At 42.2% G+C, this 16,120-nt stretch overlaps 1 protein-coding gene across 1 annotated transcript in view; it reads left to right on the top strand.

The window, feature by feature from the left end:
• PID1 (phosphotyrosine interaction domain containing 1) overlaps window positions 1–10,586 on the top strand; it is an 88,020-nt gene extending 77,434 nt beyond the window's left edge. The window contains exon 3 of the mRNA XM_082287912.1: window positions 9,759–10,586. Within this exon, the coding sequence (XP_082144038.1) occupies window positions 9,759–10,235 (477 nt within the window). The 3' untranslated portion in view covers window positions 10,236–10,586. The remainder of the gene's footprint in view (window positions 1–9,758) is intronic.
• The last annotated feature ends 5,534 nt before the right edge of the window (window positions 10,587–16,120 follow it).

Genomic DNA, 16,120 nt, shown 5'->3' with positions numbered 1-16,120 from the left:
TTCAGTGTCCAAAGTCTTGGGAGAGGATGTAAAATACACATGCCTCAGTGGAAAAGGTGGCTGAAGTACATAACTGTTCCTGTACTCCCTCTTTGCATGCTCCATGAGGTACAATCAAAGTTTTTGTAGGACTGGTGCCAACGTGAATTTTCTGTGGGTTGGAAAGGAAGGGGAACAAAGTAAAAGTGAACAGTCGGCTCTCCTCTGTGTCCAGGGCTCCTTCTCTCTACTATGAGACAACAGCTGTGAGGAGCCCAAGACTAAAAAGCTTTCTGAAACATTATGAGGTGCTTAATCAGATTTCCATGTTCAGTTTCAACCTCATGTGAATAAAGAATGTGTAGTGAAAAAGGTTTGTGCGTACTTTGAACATGAACATGAAGGTAGGTGTCTATTTGCAGGGAGCTCGTGGTCATGCAAACTTAAGCCACATTCTCCTGACAGAAGGGATGTTCTCATTGTTAAAGTTTTGAGGTATCAGAGGAAAGGTTTTGGAAGGACTTCGTGTGAAGGAGACCTCAAGAAATTGCAATAGTGGCTACAGAGTGGGTTGGTTTTCTCACTTTCCTGGCTGCCTCCACCTCTCTCTTTGCCTGTGGAGGCTCCTGAAGGACAGTGGGAAATGAACTGGCTTATCCAAGTATTAATTTCAACCCAGTGGTAACTGAGTACAGAGAGAGGAAGTTATGTGAGGCAATGAAAGGAAACAAAGGAGGAAAGTGATATAAATAGCAACATAAAGAAAATACTTGGGAATAAAAGTGATCATTGACTTGTACAATAGGGTATCCAGCAGCCCTACTGAGGTTGTGTATGATGGATGTATTTGTTCATTCAGTTATCTCTTGCACTACAACATTTTAAAATTGCTGCTAGAATGAAATTGATTTCTTGAGTTTTAAATAGTGCAGCGTAAATCTTCCACTCACACCAGGACTGAAGAGTCTCTGACTGCAAGCTCACTGCAGTTTGCCAGTTCCACTTGATTTTATTTCAGATTCATCCCCGCAAGCCAAACCACAAAAAGAGCTTCCTGTCCAGTGGAGAATGAAATGCAAGAGTTGATCCTTTTGTTGCTAACAGGAGGCTGCAGGGAGCAGAGCTGGCTTTTGCTGAGGTTGTGTTTGGGCTTGGTTAACCATTTTGCCAGTGAGGCAGAGACTCCTGGTGACTGGGTATAAGTTGGACACCCTTAGGTCTAACTGAGGGCAGTAGTTTTATATCTGGGGTAGTTTATAAAGAGACTTGCTGAGCAGCAGCCTGGTGTAATGAAAGGTGAAAAGCTTGGGTCGTTGTGTTTCTCAGGACTGTCTTCCAGAAGGAGAAGTTGGCTCGCTGCCTTATTTTCTTCACACTCGCTGTTTGGCCTGTGGACTCAATGGGCTTTTTCTTGTTGGCTTTTTTCCCTCTCAGGGCTTATAAATTAAGCCATCAAGGGTAAATCTTTTCTCCTCCAGTACATTTATTTACTAAATCTTAAACTTGCCAGATGTTGATGTGTTTTCCCGTATCCTCTTCAGGCAGTGTGGGTTAGCGTTGATGATGGGGCTGATCACATAGGGTAAGGAGGATTTCGCTCCTGTGGGCATTCTGCAGAGGTTTTTGTCTTCTGCTCCCTCCCCAGCTGCCATCAGTGGGAGGCCTGGAAGAGCTCTGCTCTGGGAGGATGAGAGGTTTATTTGGCCATGAAGAGGGGCTCTGAGATATCGGTATGCTTTTGGGTGTCTTACTCAGAGCTGGGACAGGATCTCAGAGATGTGCCCTGCACTTTGATGCCTGTCATCTGCAGTTCCTGGAGTGTTCGTCCTGCACAGTGTTTGAGAAGTGAGAGGTTCTTCGTGGGTGAGCTCTGCCTTCAGGAAAGCCCCATTCCTGAGATGCTGCCTTGAACTGGACATTGGGACACCCACCCTGGACCACAGTAACTCACCTGCTGCCATGTTAAAGGGCTTTGCTAGGCAACCCCAGCAGCAGCAGCACTGAAATTGGTATTATGTTTTTCTTTATACGGGGGAAGAGCATTTTTCAAGAAAAGGTATTTTCACAGTGCTCCAGCTCTTTCTTCTTCTTCACGTGCTACAGCTACTGAGAAGCATGGAGGCTGTAAAACCTGAAAGAACAATGATGGACTAAAAGTAATCAGAGCTCTTGTGTCCTTCAAAGGCATTTGGGTGGGGAATTATATCCAAAGTGACTATTCTGTGCTATCACTTTACGCCTTACTTGTGGGGTGAACCCTTCCTGGGGGGCAGCTAAGGCAGGATCTGCTGCATGGTCATGGCTGAGAAACACATGGGAAAATAAAGGCACCTGCAAAGGGCTGCTGTGAGCCTGGCTGTGGGGATGGACAGACAGATGGAGCAGCTGCTGCCCAGCATTTGTTTTTCCTTAGGAGTTCTGAAGATGTAAAGAGTCAAATGCATTTCTTGCTGGGCTTGTTTATTATTTTTGTTTTCAAGGGGGAATTGTAGCATTGTTTTAAGACTTAAGTTCAGCTTTGGTCCCACAAAAGGAGTCAGATGCTGGCTCTTGACTTAACTGCTGAAGAGGTACTGACACTTCCAGCTTTTTCTGGAGCTATCCTTTGATTCCTTGGAATAAATCAGACATTAACTACTGATCTCTTTTTTTTTTTCCCCTCCTAATCCAGTGGGCAGCTGTCAGAGTTGATGGTTATTTTCCATTAAATAGTTGCCTAGCTCAGTCTGTTTTCCCTCTGAATTTTGTGTCAAAAATAAAATAGTTCTTCACATATTTCTGTAAGCCACATTACTGCGTTTACTGTGTATTTCTGTGTGCTGAGGAGCCCTGCTGTTCCCACAAAGACCCTTGTGTTTGTGCTGCAAGGCTTTGGCTGGACACGGGCAGTGTGGGTGAGGAAGCAGTGACAGGCAGAGGGAAACTGTGCAGCCTTTTTACTTGACTGAGTTATTTTTTTGGGTCTTAAGCAAACGTTGCTTGAATGCAGTTCATGGTATTTGCTCAGTGATCCAGTGGAATGTCTGGGATATTTTTGTTTTTCCTTCAGAGCCAAAAAGCAGCTTTTGCCTCTAAATCCCAAGTTGCCAGCCTGAGGCTGAGTCACTGTGCTTTAGGGCAAGGAGAGCTGAGCTGGTGTGCTGAGACGGGGTACCCTGTCCAGCACAGAGCACTCCTGCTGTGCCTAGAGCTGGATGTGTTAATTAAAGATGTTGAAAATTACTCCACAGCTGAATCTGCTTTTACTGACATGAAAGCTGTGCCAAGCTGTCGGGCAGCATGCTGCAGGCCTGTCCCACTCGTACCCCAGCTCCACTGGGGATAAATAAAAAAACCAGTTTCAGCCATCAAATCTGTGACCCTTTGGTGAGCCCTGACTCTCCTCAACCACTCAGCTTGGAGGTGCCACTGTGGGCTTTGTGCACGCTGTCATTGCATTCAAATTGAGCACAGGTTTCCGGAGTAGCAGCTTCTTGCAGAGGTTTCCAGACCTTGTAATGATGTGGAGACGAAGCTGCTGTGTCCTGGCCCCAACAATACATGCCTGGAGTCTAGGTGAAGCTTGAACTTGCTCATCCTGCATCTGCTTTTGTACTGCAAACTCAGGGAACATCTCCATGTATGTGTTCCGCAGCAATTTTAAACAAGACACGCACATGTCCTCTCAAACCTGCTTTTGGCTCTCTTCTTCAAATCTCCTCTGTATTCTTCTTTAAAACTTCTCCAAGTTTACCCAGTCTTTAGGCTGGTGGTTCTTGCGCGGCTGGGACAAACTGACAAACTGCAGCCATTGGAACAGGTTTTCCACAGGGGGGTGGTAGAGTTGCCATCCCTGAAGGTGTTTAAGAGATGTTTGGATCTGGTGCTGGGTGATGTGGTTTAGTGGCTTAGGGGTTACAGTGGTGGTGCTGAGTGGATGGTTGGACTGGATGATCTTAAAGGTCTCTTCCAACCCTCATGTTTCCATGATTCTGTGATGTTTACTTGCTGACTGGAGGGTCTATACCTGTGTGTCTTAACAGAGACCCTTCCAGTCACTTTCTTCTTTGCCACGTATCCTGAAGGTGCCACTAGAGAAATTCTGTTTTCGGGAAGAAAATGTCTCATTAGCTCTGTTTGCCTGATCTTTAAGTGAGGAATATCCTACTGCCTTGATCAAACATAATCAGTTGCAACTAGACCAAACTTGAGGCTAAAGGAATGTTTCTTTTAAAACACTGATCAACACAAGAGACAGGCATCTACTACTAAGATTTGCACAAGATTCAAGATCCTCCAGGGCATCCTCTGGGGACTGCAAATATGCAGAGTAAATACCTGCTGGCTCATGATCAGTGCTCTATTTTTAAGATTTTTTTCATTTTCTGTGTTGATTTTGCTGACAATGACCCTCCTTATCTAGTATGAAAGAAATATTAAAGAAATAACCAAGGAATTAATTTTATGTGTGGTCTTTTGGTCATGGTCTTTAATACTGAGACAGCCCAGAGTCCTGTGAGCATACGTGTTCCTGTGCCAAGCTCCTGTGCCAAGAGAGCATCTGTCCTCCTATAATGCAGTAATTATGGGTCTTTACAGCTTGGATCTGCTTTCTTGGAGCACTGATAGTCTACGGGCTGGGGATAGGAAACAGAAGGAGGAAAAGTCATTTGACTGCCCGACTTTAGATGCCCAAGTGAGGCTTGTGAGATAGGAGCAGTATGGACATACAGTCCATTGGGGAGTCAGATCTGAGGTCAGATCGACATTTGTCTCCTATGAATTGTAAGTGAACAATGTGAGATCAATGATAAAAGAGTTGGGTATGAAAAGAAAAAACCCTGTATTACTTCTGACAAATCATACTGTGCTAGAAGTGTAAATGTCTATGGCAGCTGCTCTTACTGGTCTTTTCAAAGTTGGGAAGCTCTTGAACATAGTTACTAAAAGGCATTTTCACTATACATTATTGGACCGAAGGGGCTGAAAACAACGTCAAAATACTCAGATATTTCTGCATTTCCAGGAGAGTGCATGAAAAATGGCATCAATTATTCTTCATGTTCTTTGACATGAGATGTCTCTATATGTCAGATGGGTGTAGCTGCATTACAAAAGGGCAAAGGCACAGCATTTTTCAGTTGAGGACAGTTTTGTCAGATGCTGACACTGGTGTTGGCAAGTCTCAAGGGTGAAATAAGGAGCTCTTCAGAACATCTCGGCTTTTACTAAAGGTTTGAATGCTTGCAAGCACAGAAGTGCTGAAGTCTCAAGTGTATTTTATGTCATAGTTGGTGAGAGTGGCTTGCCAGAGGATGAAATTTGCCATAGAAAGGCTGGAAAGAATGTGGATAATTTTTAGCATGCACACGAAATTTTTGTGATGTGTATGTATCTTCCAGAAATTTGTGGGACAGATGGAACACGCAAACCAAAGGACTGAAAGGGCCATAAATAAATATACTCTTATCCCTGGTAGAAGATATGATAAGAAATACCTTCACTGCTTAAGGTTAAGATAGCGGCATTGAGCTGAATTTGTATTCCTTTTCTCACTTAAAATACAGTGTCCAAAGCAAGTAAAGGCTGCAACAGCTTGATCATAATTTACTTGTTAAAACCAACCCCAATCTCCTCTGCCTTGCACTAAGGTGAGAATCATAGAATCATGGAATCAGAGAATCATTAAGATTGGAAAAGACCTCCAAGATCATCAAATCCAACCTTTGACCAAACACAACCTTGTCAACTAAACCATGGCATTATGTGCCATGACCAGTTGTTCCTTGGAAACTTCCAGGGATGGTGATGCCACCACTTCCCTGGGCAGCTCGTTCGAGTGCTCAACAGCCCTAGAGGAGAGGGAATAAAGCTCTTGGCCTCACTGTGTATAAGATGACACTTGCTATAGGACATGCCACACTTGCACAGATAAGTAATTTTTCTGGACTGATGTTTGCTGCCAGGTGACTTCCAGAGTTTCAGAGGAAGAAGAAGCGTTATTCAGTCTTGGTGAACTTCTACTGGTGGTCAGAGGTGTATTATTACAGACGTGGCTTTCAGCCTGCACTGTGGCTTTGCCTGTCTTTGTCAATGATCACTCTCTGGTCAGTAAAGCTGTGCAGTTGATTCTGTTCAGGCACTTCAGTGTGTTTTTGTACATACAATAATAACTTTAACAACAACACTACTGGTGCTACTGCTACTGTCTTTCTATGCCCTTCACATCTGGTTCTTATGAGTATTAAAGATGAAATTCTGTTTTGGTTTTGGTTGGGTTTTTTTTTTTTATAATACCTGCCGGCTTCACAGTGATGAGATATCAATGATTTTGATGGGAAAGAGCACCAGTGGAAAATTTTGCCTCAAAATAGCTTTCTTTTCCATCTGATAGTGAAAGGAATGATCTGTTCTTTGACCTTTGGTTGGCAGACTTGGAAATTGAAAAGAAAGATGGTTGTACTGTAATAGCTTCACTCTAATGATATGTGTGGTCAGTGGTTTGTGGGCACTTAAACAAAGGTGGGTATGCTGTGAGATGCGTTGAGGTAGGAGCCAAAATGCAGGGAGCACTGCTTGTGGAATGACCTTGTAACTCCAAGCTCAGGGAGAAGTACCTTTTTGTGGGTCAAAGAGGTGTCTCTCCAGCGCCTGTGTCCCTGTTCTGTTTTAGCAGGGGACCATGCTGCGATGAAATGTTAGACGTCTGTCTTCACCAAGAGCTTCAGTGATGCTACTCTTGTGAAATGCATGTATCTCAGCTAGAGGGAAAAAAGATCATTCATTTAAAAAACCAAAAAGTAACAGCACTAGTAGGTGTAGATGTTTCTATGTAAGACACAGTGCAGGAGAACTCTGAAGTTGAGACTTTGTTGATTTTTTCCTGTGAACTCCTTATTGTAATGTCTAAGCACCTTATAAATATTTATGGCTGTGTCCTCAAAAGAAAATGAAATTTATATAATGGAGGTTCAAAGTGATGTTAAAAGAAGCAACTTCTCAAAGGTTCCTACACAGTTATATCATGACAGAACTGGGACAGCAAATCAGACCAGTATATCCCATTTTAGTAAACAAGCCAGTATCCCATCCTTATTATTAGTTACTTTTGCATTGGCTCCTTACAGATTAATTCACTGCTTTTTTTTCTTAAAATACAACTACTTTATTTTAGGGAAATCCATTATTTTTTGTAACTTCACTCCTAAGGAGGCCACACATGGATTGATGGCCAACAGGGGGTTGCAGTTAGCTGCTGCGGAGGAACAGAGGAGAACATTAAATTCAAATTTATGCTGCTGTGTGACAACTTACTCTGATCTTGGTCTTTGGCTGCTGGAGGTGTCCAAGCATCACTTGGGAGTTGCCCAAGCTCAGAAGCTGATGCTGTGTGCTGGGGTGATTTTGCAGCACAGAGCTCAGCAACACTGCCTGCCTGGGATGGAGTTGCCTTAGCTTTCCTCCCCTCTCTCCATCCTCATGCTGCTGCTCAGAGCAGCTCACGAAATATCAGCAGCTTCCTTTTTAGGACAAGCCAGTAGTGAAACAATTCCCTGCTTCCCCTGTTGTGCATGCATGGGAGGTGCTGATTTCTGTGGTTTCCAGGTGACACTGGTCTTCCCCAAACACCAGCCAGGGAACAAAATGTTGCAGTGGTGGCAGCTCTCTCCTGCAGCCAGGGATTCAAAGCTGTATTTGGGCAGTCACAAAGTGCATGAGCAAGAGGCTGTTTTGCTGTTCCTTGGGGTTTAAAAGTCTTTGTACAAATCTATTTGAAGTTGCTGAAGGACTTCTGATGCTGCAATGGGCTTTGAATCTGACCCAAAATGTCAGTTTACAGTGTGTCTTTTGTTAGCTGGCTTGTGAGTATGAAACAGTGCTGAGCGAACCTTTGGAGAATATATTGAATGTGCAGATTTGCACAATGATCTTGCTCTGTTCAAAGCAATATGACTTTGGGTATCTGTTGAAATACCCCCCAGTATGTTGCAGACACATTCCTCTTTGGTCCTGTATGTGTTGTTTGTATGTGTTCAGTTGGCACTGTGAGCTCTGAGGTTTTCTTTTAAGTTTTCCTACAGTACTTTGGGGAGCTCAACTCTCATCACTAATAAAATAACATAAGACAAAACACTGGTAGGTCTTTTCTTGTTAACTGTTCTAGCTGTTGCATTTCCCACTGTTCCAAAAAAAATAGAAAGCATTATAAGATTCAACATATTCCCAGTGCAAATCATGAATATTTATAGGCAGAGAATGAGACTTCCCATTTTGAAATGTCAGTGCTATGAAATTGCTTTTTTGGCAGGCATGATTAAGCCACACAGACTTCCAATAAAGTTTTGTAAGCTTTTTCCTTAATTATGGCTTAATTTAGGTCTCTGAGTTTAACAAAACATATGAAGCTTGCAGCAAAATATTTTTCTTGTGGAAAATTTTGTTTGCATGGATTACACATTCTGTATTTCTTGTGATTATGATTTTTTTAATGTGCTTAAATGTGGAAATCCCATGTTTTTTATTTACATTTCTTAACACATTTACAACATAAAAATAACCTGTACTGTGTGTTTAATGCAGATTTTTCAAGAATTTAGTTTGGAAAGTGCATGTGATTACTTTTTTCCTCCAAATGCCTTGAGTAAAATGTAGAGGAGGTTATAGGACATCAAGCAAGAGGTAAAAGATTTTCTCAAGCAGTTACTGCTGCGAGAGATAAATGAGGAGCAATTTTGCTTTCATATAGTTGTTCTTATATGCACCATCCCAACAACAGCAATAAACAGAATAATCTGCATAATTGTACTTATGTGGCATTGACCTGTCTTTTCTAGAGAAAATCCCTTTTCCCAGATAAAATAATCTTCCATTCAGCTGTAAGTGGAAGGAAGCCTCATTAGTAGCTGCACAGATTTAGGGGAATGTTTCTGCACAGACTTAATACAGAATTTTGATGTGGACCTTCTAGTGGATTTGATATTTGGTGAACAAAATACTGTAAAGGCACTAAAAACCACCTTGCTTTCCTGTGCTGATTGGATAACAGGATATTTACTCAAAAGGACTAGACAGAAAAGCAGAGAGATGATGTGATTAAACTAAGGTAGATTTATTACTAGATTTTTTAACAGCATATTTTCTGAAATTGATGTAATAAGTATCTCAGCCCTGCTCAGAGATAAAGTTTTGAACAGCTTTGAGCTATTCCTGGCTTAATACTTAAGTAGGGAAATACTTACTTAATAATACTTAAGTGGGGGAAAACCAGAAAATTTTGGAAAAGAAACAAACTGTTTAAAATCTTCTGCTGTGATCATGCTTTTCTGACTCCCTGCAGCCTTGCATTAGCAAACTGAGAATATCTCCATCTCCCTAATACTAATGTTTGAAATACGATACAAATAAATCATTTGAATAAAGTAGGAAGGAAAAAAAAGTGGTTTGCATCACAGCTACCTGCGACCTGCTCCAACAGCACTTGCACTTGCTAAGATGACCTTAGAGGGAGTCATGGGCTCTAAAGCTGGGCTTTCTAGGGGAGGTGAAGAAAGTGGAATGCCTTGAAACTCAGACACTTGGGCATTTTTAATCTCTGGCTTTGAATGGTGAAGTCAGCATCTGCAACAGCAAATATTTGGAAAGCAGTTTGAAAACTGTTTAACTGAAAATGATGCAGAAATTGGGGAGTTTTTGGGGGGAGGTGTGTGCTTTTATTTTCCAGATGAAACTCCCCGGGATGGCAGAAAGTACCACCAGAGTCTGCTCTCTGTGTTTTCACCTATCTTTGCTCTTCTTTGCAGGTTACATATTTGGGTAAGGTTTCCACAACAGGGATGCAATTTTTGTCAGGCTGCACAGAAAAACCAGTCATTGAATTGTGGAAGAAGCACACGCTCACCAGGGAGGATGTTTACCCAGCTAATGCCCTTCTGGAAATTCGCCCTTTCCAAGTCTGGCTGCACCATCTGGACCTCAAAGGTGAGGCGACAGTCCACATGGATACCTTTCAGGTAGCACGTATAGCCTACTGCACTGCTGACCACAACGTCAGCCCAAACATCTTTGCTTGGGTCTATCGGGAGATCAACGATGACCTGTCCTACCAGATGGACTGCCATGCTGTGGAGTGTGAGAGCAAGCTGGAGGCCAAGAAGCTGGCCCATGCCATGATGGAGGCCTTTAAGAAGACTTTTCACAGCATGAAAAGCGATGGCCGGATCCACAGGAACAGCTCATCGGAGGAAATGTCTCATGAATTTGAATCTGATGATGGCTGACTGAACTCATTCATGGTTCAGCAAAGGCAGAAATGGCTTAGGGAATGAGAGCTGATAGATGAATAAGCAACAATTGAAACTTGGGAATGAAAGGACTGCCAAACACTTGTCTGACCAGCTTTTTAAATCAAAAGAGCAATTTGGTACCTACAGACATGCATCATTAAAGTAATTACGTTGCATTGAAATCTGCTGCTGTTGTAGAAGTGAAAAAAAAATCTCCCTCCCCCACCTCTGTCACCCACCCATCACTATCCCTTTCTCATCTCTGTAGTTCAGGTGCATACCATGAAGTACAGTCATTCCTGCTTGTCTTACGAGACTGGTCAGGCAATCTTATTAGTTGCTTCTCTGGCATTCCTAGCTGCGGGCTGATGCTGATGCACAAGAGCAAGTAGACCTGGAAAGCCCTAATGGTTCCCGAAGAATCTTTCTCCATGATACATCACACAAATCCTTTGACCATGTGTAGGCTAAGACAGCCATACATAGCCTTTTAGACTAATGGCCTGGCATTCTGCAGTTAATTCACATTTCACAAATAAAAAATGAAAGATGCTTGTGTGTACACATTATATCATATGCTATCCTTTATTTTATTCATTGTACCTATTTTCTTAATATACCTGCTGCCATGTCTTTCACCCAACACCAGTAGTTGCAGTTTCAGACTATGTACTGCAGGATACCAAAAAGGGGGGGGGCAGAAGTACTCCCCGGTGGCTGGGGGTTCAGCAAGTCAGTGCTGCTGTCTGTGCATTGTCCTACCCTGATGTGCTCTGCAGGAGGGGGGGCCCGCTGGGAAGAGTTGAGGGACGCTTGGGTGTGTTGGTGTTTGAACTGTGACTTCTCATCAACCTCAGGTCTGACGTGATCCGAGCACGGTGGGCACAGCTCTGTGTCCCCGCTCTCGCATTGCTGGTCGAGCAGCCCTGGTGGGATGGAGCTGGCAGTGTCTCACCACACAGGGCTGCCTCACTGTAGAGATCAAAGGAAATGATCCCTTAGAGTCAGGTTTTAACATCTGTGCCGGTTGAGAACCTCACGTTAAGATTTCTGTATCTTTCCTTGTTCACAGATATACAGTCATGCCTTTCTTAAATGCAGATGTTTAATAAAACTCAAATAAAGGAAAAACTTGTTTCACTTGATATTTTTTAAGGCTGAGAGCAGATCAATAGTTTGCAAGTAATGCTGCTCCTTTGTACAATTTTGTTTGTAGTTATGGTAATGTTAGGGGCACTAGGGCACCTTACAGAAGCCTTAAAAGAAAGCTAATCCAAGCAGATAGCTCAGCATCTGTGTTTTGTGTCTCTGTGTTTGTATGTGAGAGTGTATGTGCGAGTCCAGTGGTGAAGCATGTAGATTGAGCATGGAGATGTATTGGGGAGGGCCCACACCTCTTGAAAATATGCTTGTTGCTTTACAATGTATGTAAACTGTTCTCCAGCATAAATACATTCATACTTTAATAAAAAAAAGTTTTGAGTTAAACCTTGTTAGTTTTAAGCTGTCTTTCCAATGTAAACTCTGTGGTTTTATGTGTGTGGGTTCTGTGTTTATTTCATTTAGTGGAATGAAAATGTTAATTTATTTCCATTTAATTATTACATCACTCTCCATGAGAATTACTGTTAACATTTTACAATTATTTTCTTTTAAATATTTAGGTTAATTATTGCTGTGAGGTTTTGTTTTGGTTTCAGGTGGGGGTTTTTTGTGGGTTGGTTGGTTGGTTGGGTTTTTGTGGGTTTTTTTTGTTTTGTTTTGTTGTTGTTGTTTGGTTGGTTTGTTGGTTATTTTGGGTTGGTTGGTTGGGGGTTGGTTGGTTTGGTTGGTTTTTTTTTTTACTTTGTGGAGTGTGGACATGATTTATAATTTTTGCTTAGCAGGAGGTGGCAGAGATACCCCCCCTCCCAACGTGAGCAGTTGAAATGAGCTCTGCTGAGTGGGAGCAGTATTGCCTTGCTTACAGAAATTACAGAGTGGCTCAGGTAGGGCATTTGATGGTGGGATGGGGAATATACCACCAGGCTGGCAGCTTTCAGTTTTTCTCTGAATCTTTGGACGATCCAGTGTTTCCAAATACAGGTCTAAAAAGTGATTTCTCTTTTTCTTCCCACAATGTGTACTTTGAAGTGGAGAGTCATGTATGGGCTATATGCTGGTCAAAAAAAAAAAAAAAAGAAAAGAAAAATCTGAGTCCTGCTGTGTATATAGTTGTCTTTTTGACCAAAGGCAGAATTAGGGAAAACTTCCTTCAGCTTTTGACAAATTATTTTCTTTTGCTCAGAGGTGTAGTCATGTATTAGTTTACTGACTTGTTTGGATGCTCTGCCACCAAAGCTGCTGTGAATGGGTGTGTGGAATCCCTCATTCCATCCTCTCAGCCAGATGTCCCTGCTGACAGCAGAGGAGTTTGTCTGCAAGCCGCAGCTCTTCTTAGCCAAGGGCTGCTGGAGTGTGGAAGGGGCAGGAGGATCCCAGCCCACCTCATACAGGAGCTGAGGTGCCTCCTGCCAGCCCTATGGAGAACTGCGGTGGATGATTTGGGTTTGAGATTTCCTTTTCTGGAGCAAATACTTAGAAGAGTGGGGTGTGTTCCTGTTGTGGGATGGGTGTGATCTTTCTGGCTGACACAGTCTGCCCTTCTCACCCCCCAGTGTGGGCCAGAGCACAACTGCACAGAAATGTTGTCAGCAGTGGTGTGGCAGCAGGACCAGGGCAGTGACTGTCTCCCGGTGCTGGGCATTGGTGAGGCTGCACCTCGAGTGTTGTGTCCAGTTTTGGGTCCCTTGCTACATGACACTGAGGTGCTGGAGTGTGTCCAGAGAATGGCAGTAGAGCTGGGAAGGGTCTGGAGCACAAGACTGGTACAGAGCAGCTGAGGGAACTGGAGAAAGGAGGCTCAGGGAGACCTCACCATTTTCTACAACTCCCTGAGAGGAGGTTGTAGCAAGGTGGGGGTTGGACTCTCCTGCCAGGTAACAAGCAATAGGACAAGAGGAAATGGCCTCAAGTTGTGCTAGGGGATGTTTAGTTTGGATATTAAGGAAAGTTTCTTCCCCACAAGAGCTGTCAAGCACTGAACAGTCTGCCCAGGAAAGTGGTCATCATCCCTGCAGGTATTTAAAAGAAGTCACCATCCCTGGAGGTATTTAAAAGCTGTGTAGACATGGCACTTGGGGACATGGGTTAGTGGTGGGCTTGGAAGTGCTGCGTTAACATTTGGGCTTGATGATCTTAAAGATCTTTTCCCACCTAAACAATTCTATGATTCTATGATCATTTGATTTTTTTTTAATGATCTTTCCTCTAATGTGCTGGGACCTGCTGAAAATATACTGTCTCCCTAAGTCACCTGCCAGTGTGGATTGAGCAAAGAATTCCTTTGTTGGGGTTTTTGCTGTTGTCTTTTCATTTTTATTTTCTTATACAAGACAGTCTACATTTCATGTTTTACAGATGTACTGATTTGCAGTGGGTTGGGAAGTTCTTCCAGAGATATTTGATACTGTGGCATCTGCAATAATTCCTTAGTGATTGGAGGCTGTGGATTACCTGAAAATTTTGCATGATAAAAATAAAATATAAGGGAAAAAATTCTAGTCCTTTTATTAGAAAATCAGACCCTTTGAAACACGAACCAGCTGTTTTCTAATAGTTCAAACATGCAAGGGAATATGAGGGAATGTGAATTGCAGTTTGTCTTTTAAAACATGAGATTTGAAAAATAATCAGTATCATGAGTTTGGATCCTTAGATAATTTGGAATTCAGGCCAAATCTCTCTTCATTGTCAATTCCAAATGTGTGATGCCATTTGCAAGAAGGAGAAATGCTTTCAATCCTGAATTGCTAGCATAGCAGTTATCACTGATTATCAGTTGCCAGTAGATACTAAAATGAAATATCAAGTTAAACTTTTCCTTCAATTAATCTGTTGGAAAAGAAAAATCATAAAGTTTCCATCCGGAGTAATTTCCAGTTGGCTCAAGGCTTTCGTGCTCAACTACAAAGAGTCCAGCTTTGGATCTCACTGCATCCCGCTCTGGGTTGATGAGTTCCTTTGGTGTCAGCCAGGAAAACATGTAAAGGATTTCTTTCCCTCTTCTGCTTCTAGGGGAGGGTGGAAAGGGTTCGAGTATCTGTGTGTTACTAGGAGTGTGGAAACAGTAAGAGAGCATTTAGGTCATAACACCTCAACATCATTACATAACATCACCACAGTTATGTCAAGGTGATTTTCACAATTTTTCTAGGTACCTTAAGAAAGAGAAACTGTTACTCTATATAGTAAATTAGTTTGGTTTTCAAGCTCTGAAGTCTAAATATCTTCTGTTCCTACCAAGTTTTCTGTGGAGCTGTGAGTGAATGGTGGTTGTGCCATGGGGAGAGAAATGCTCTGCACTAGTGAGCATAGGTTGCATGAGAATTGCTTAGATGTGCATGGGGGTTTTAGCCCACGGGGATGGAGAAAGGCAGAGAGTAATTTCTTTCATGTTTTAAACTCAAAGGCCCCTAAGAACAGCTGAATGTTTTGTTTTGTTAAAAAAAAAATAAAAAGAAACAACTGAAAACAACCAAAAAAAACCCCAACCCAAAACCCTCTGCAGCTGGTTCCACTCCTTAGCTTTCCAGTAGTGAATGACTTCATTTTTATATGAAAAAGCAGTTGGATTTTGCCAATGAATTTAATTTAATTTTCCTAAAACTTAGAAATAAATGGCATGTGATTGAGAAGCCTTTGGTACAGTGGCAACCCCTTATCAGTCTCTTAGAAAACTTCAAATATGTTACTCTCTGAAGTTTTGAGACTTCTATATCAGTGAATTCACAGTGAATTTTATCTTAATTGTAAGGTTCTCTGTGTGTCTGTATACACATATACATATACACATACACATTTATATATTCATAAATATCTGCATACACGAATTGTGCAACGTGGTGCTTGTTAAATATTCTCTGTATGATGGACATATGTAACAGCATGTGGGTGTGTGAAGGCAGTCTTGCATGTTAGTCTTGAGATGAATGGTTTACTTATTAAAAAGTACTCTTCTTTTCAGTAGGAAGCAAATTAACTTGTCCATCTACATGTAAAATTTGATGTACCATATGCATTATTTACCATTTACCACCAGAGCTGTCCCACTCCATGCCCAATTAGTTGCTCTAAGGATGATGTATGATTTGGCTCATTTTTCCCTGTGGCAGTGAATTATAATTTTCGTGTAATTGGGAAGTGATAACTTAAATGTATGATTGTTGTCCTGTAGAACAGAGTTTACAGTAAGAGAATATATCCTTTAGTGAAAGTAGAGGCACTCATTATACCTTTCTTCTAATGGAATTTTAAACAGATACAGGATGTTTTTAAAAGTTCTTCTTTTGTTAAACTCCATTAAAATGCGTCTCTCTCTCCTTGTGCCATTGATCATCGTTGGCTGGGGAAAGGGAAGGTTGTCCAGGGGGGTTGTACCTCCCACCCCAGCAAGACACAGACACTGACACTGTGCTCCTGTGCTGCAGCACAGGGGTATCTGCTTTGATTTGCTTGAAGTTTGGGAAGGCCTCTTTTGTGTGGCAGCAATTTATTGTACATGCCATGAGATTTTCTGCATTTAGGATTGTAATTAATTTTGATCAGGGCTGTTAAAGCAGATAAAATGATTACTGAAAATAGTTGTATGTTTGGAGAGATGTTACCATGTCTGCTGAGATGCCTTCTCTGAAAAAGGGTTGTGAGGTGTGCTGGAAGCACAGGTATGATGCACATGCTGACTGTGCTGCAAATGAGATGAACTGGAACGGGCTGGTAATCCTGGGGGAAGGGTGGGAGGGCACAGCAAGGTCCCAGCTCTGATGGCAAAGGAGTGACTT

Source organism: Coloeus monedula, assembly GCF_965178545.1.
Source record: "Coloeus monedula genome assembly, chromosome: 10".
In the NCBI taxonomy this organism is placed as follows: Eukaryota; Metazoa; Chordata; class Aves; order Passeriformes; family Corvidae; genus Coloeus; species Coloeus monedula.
The sequence above is the reverse complement of the archived record's forward strand: the minus strand, read 5'-3'. Positions and strand labels throughout refer to the sequence as shown.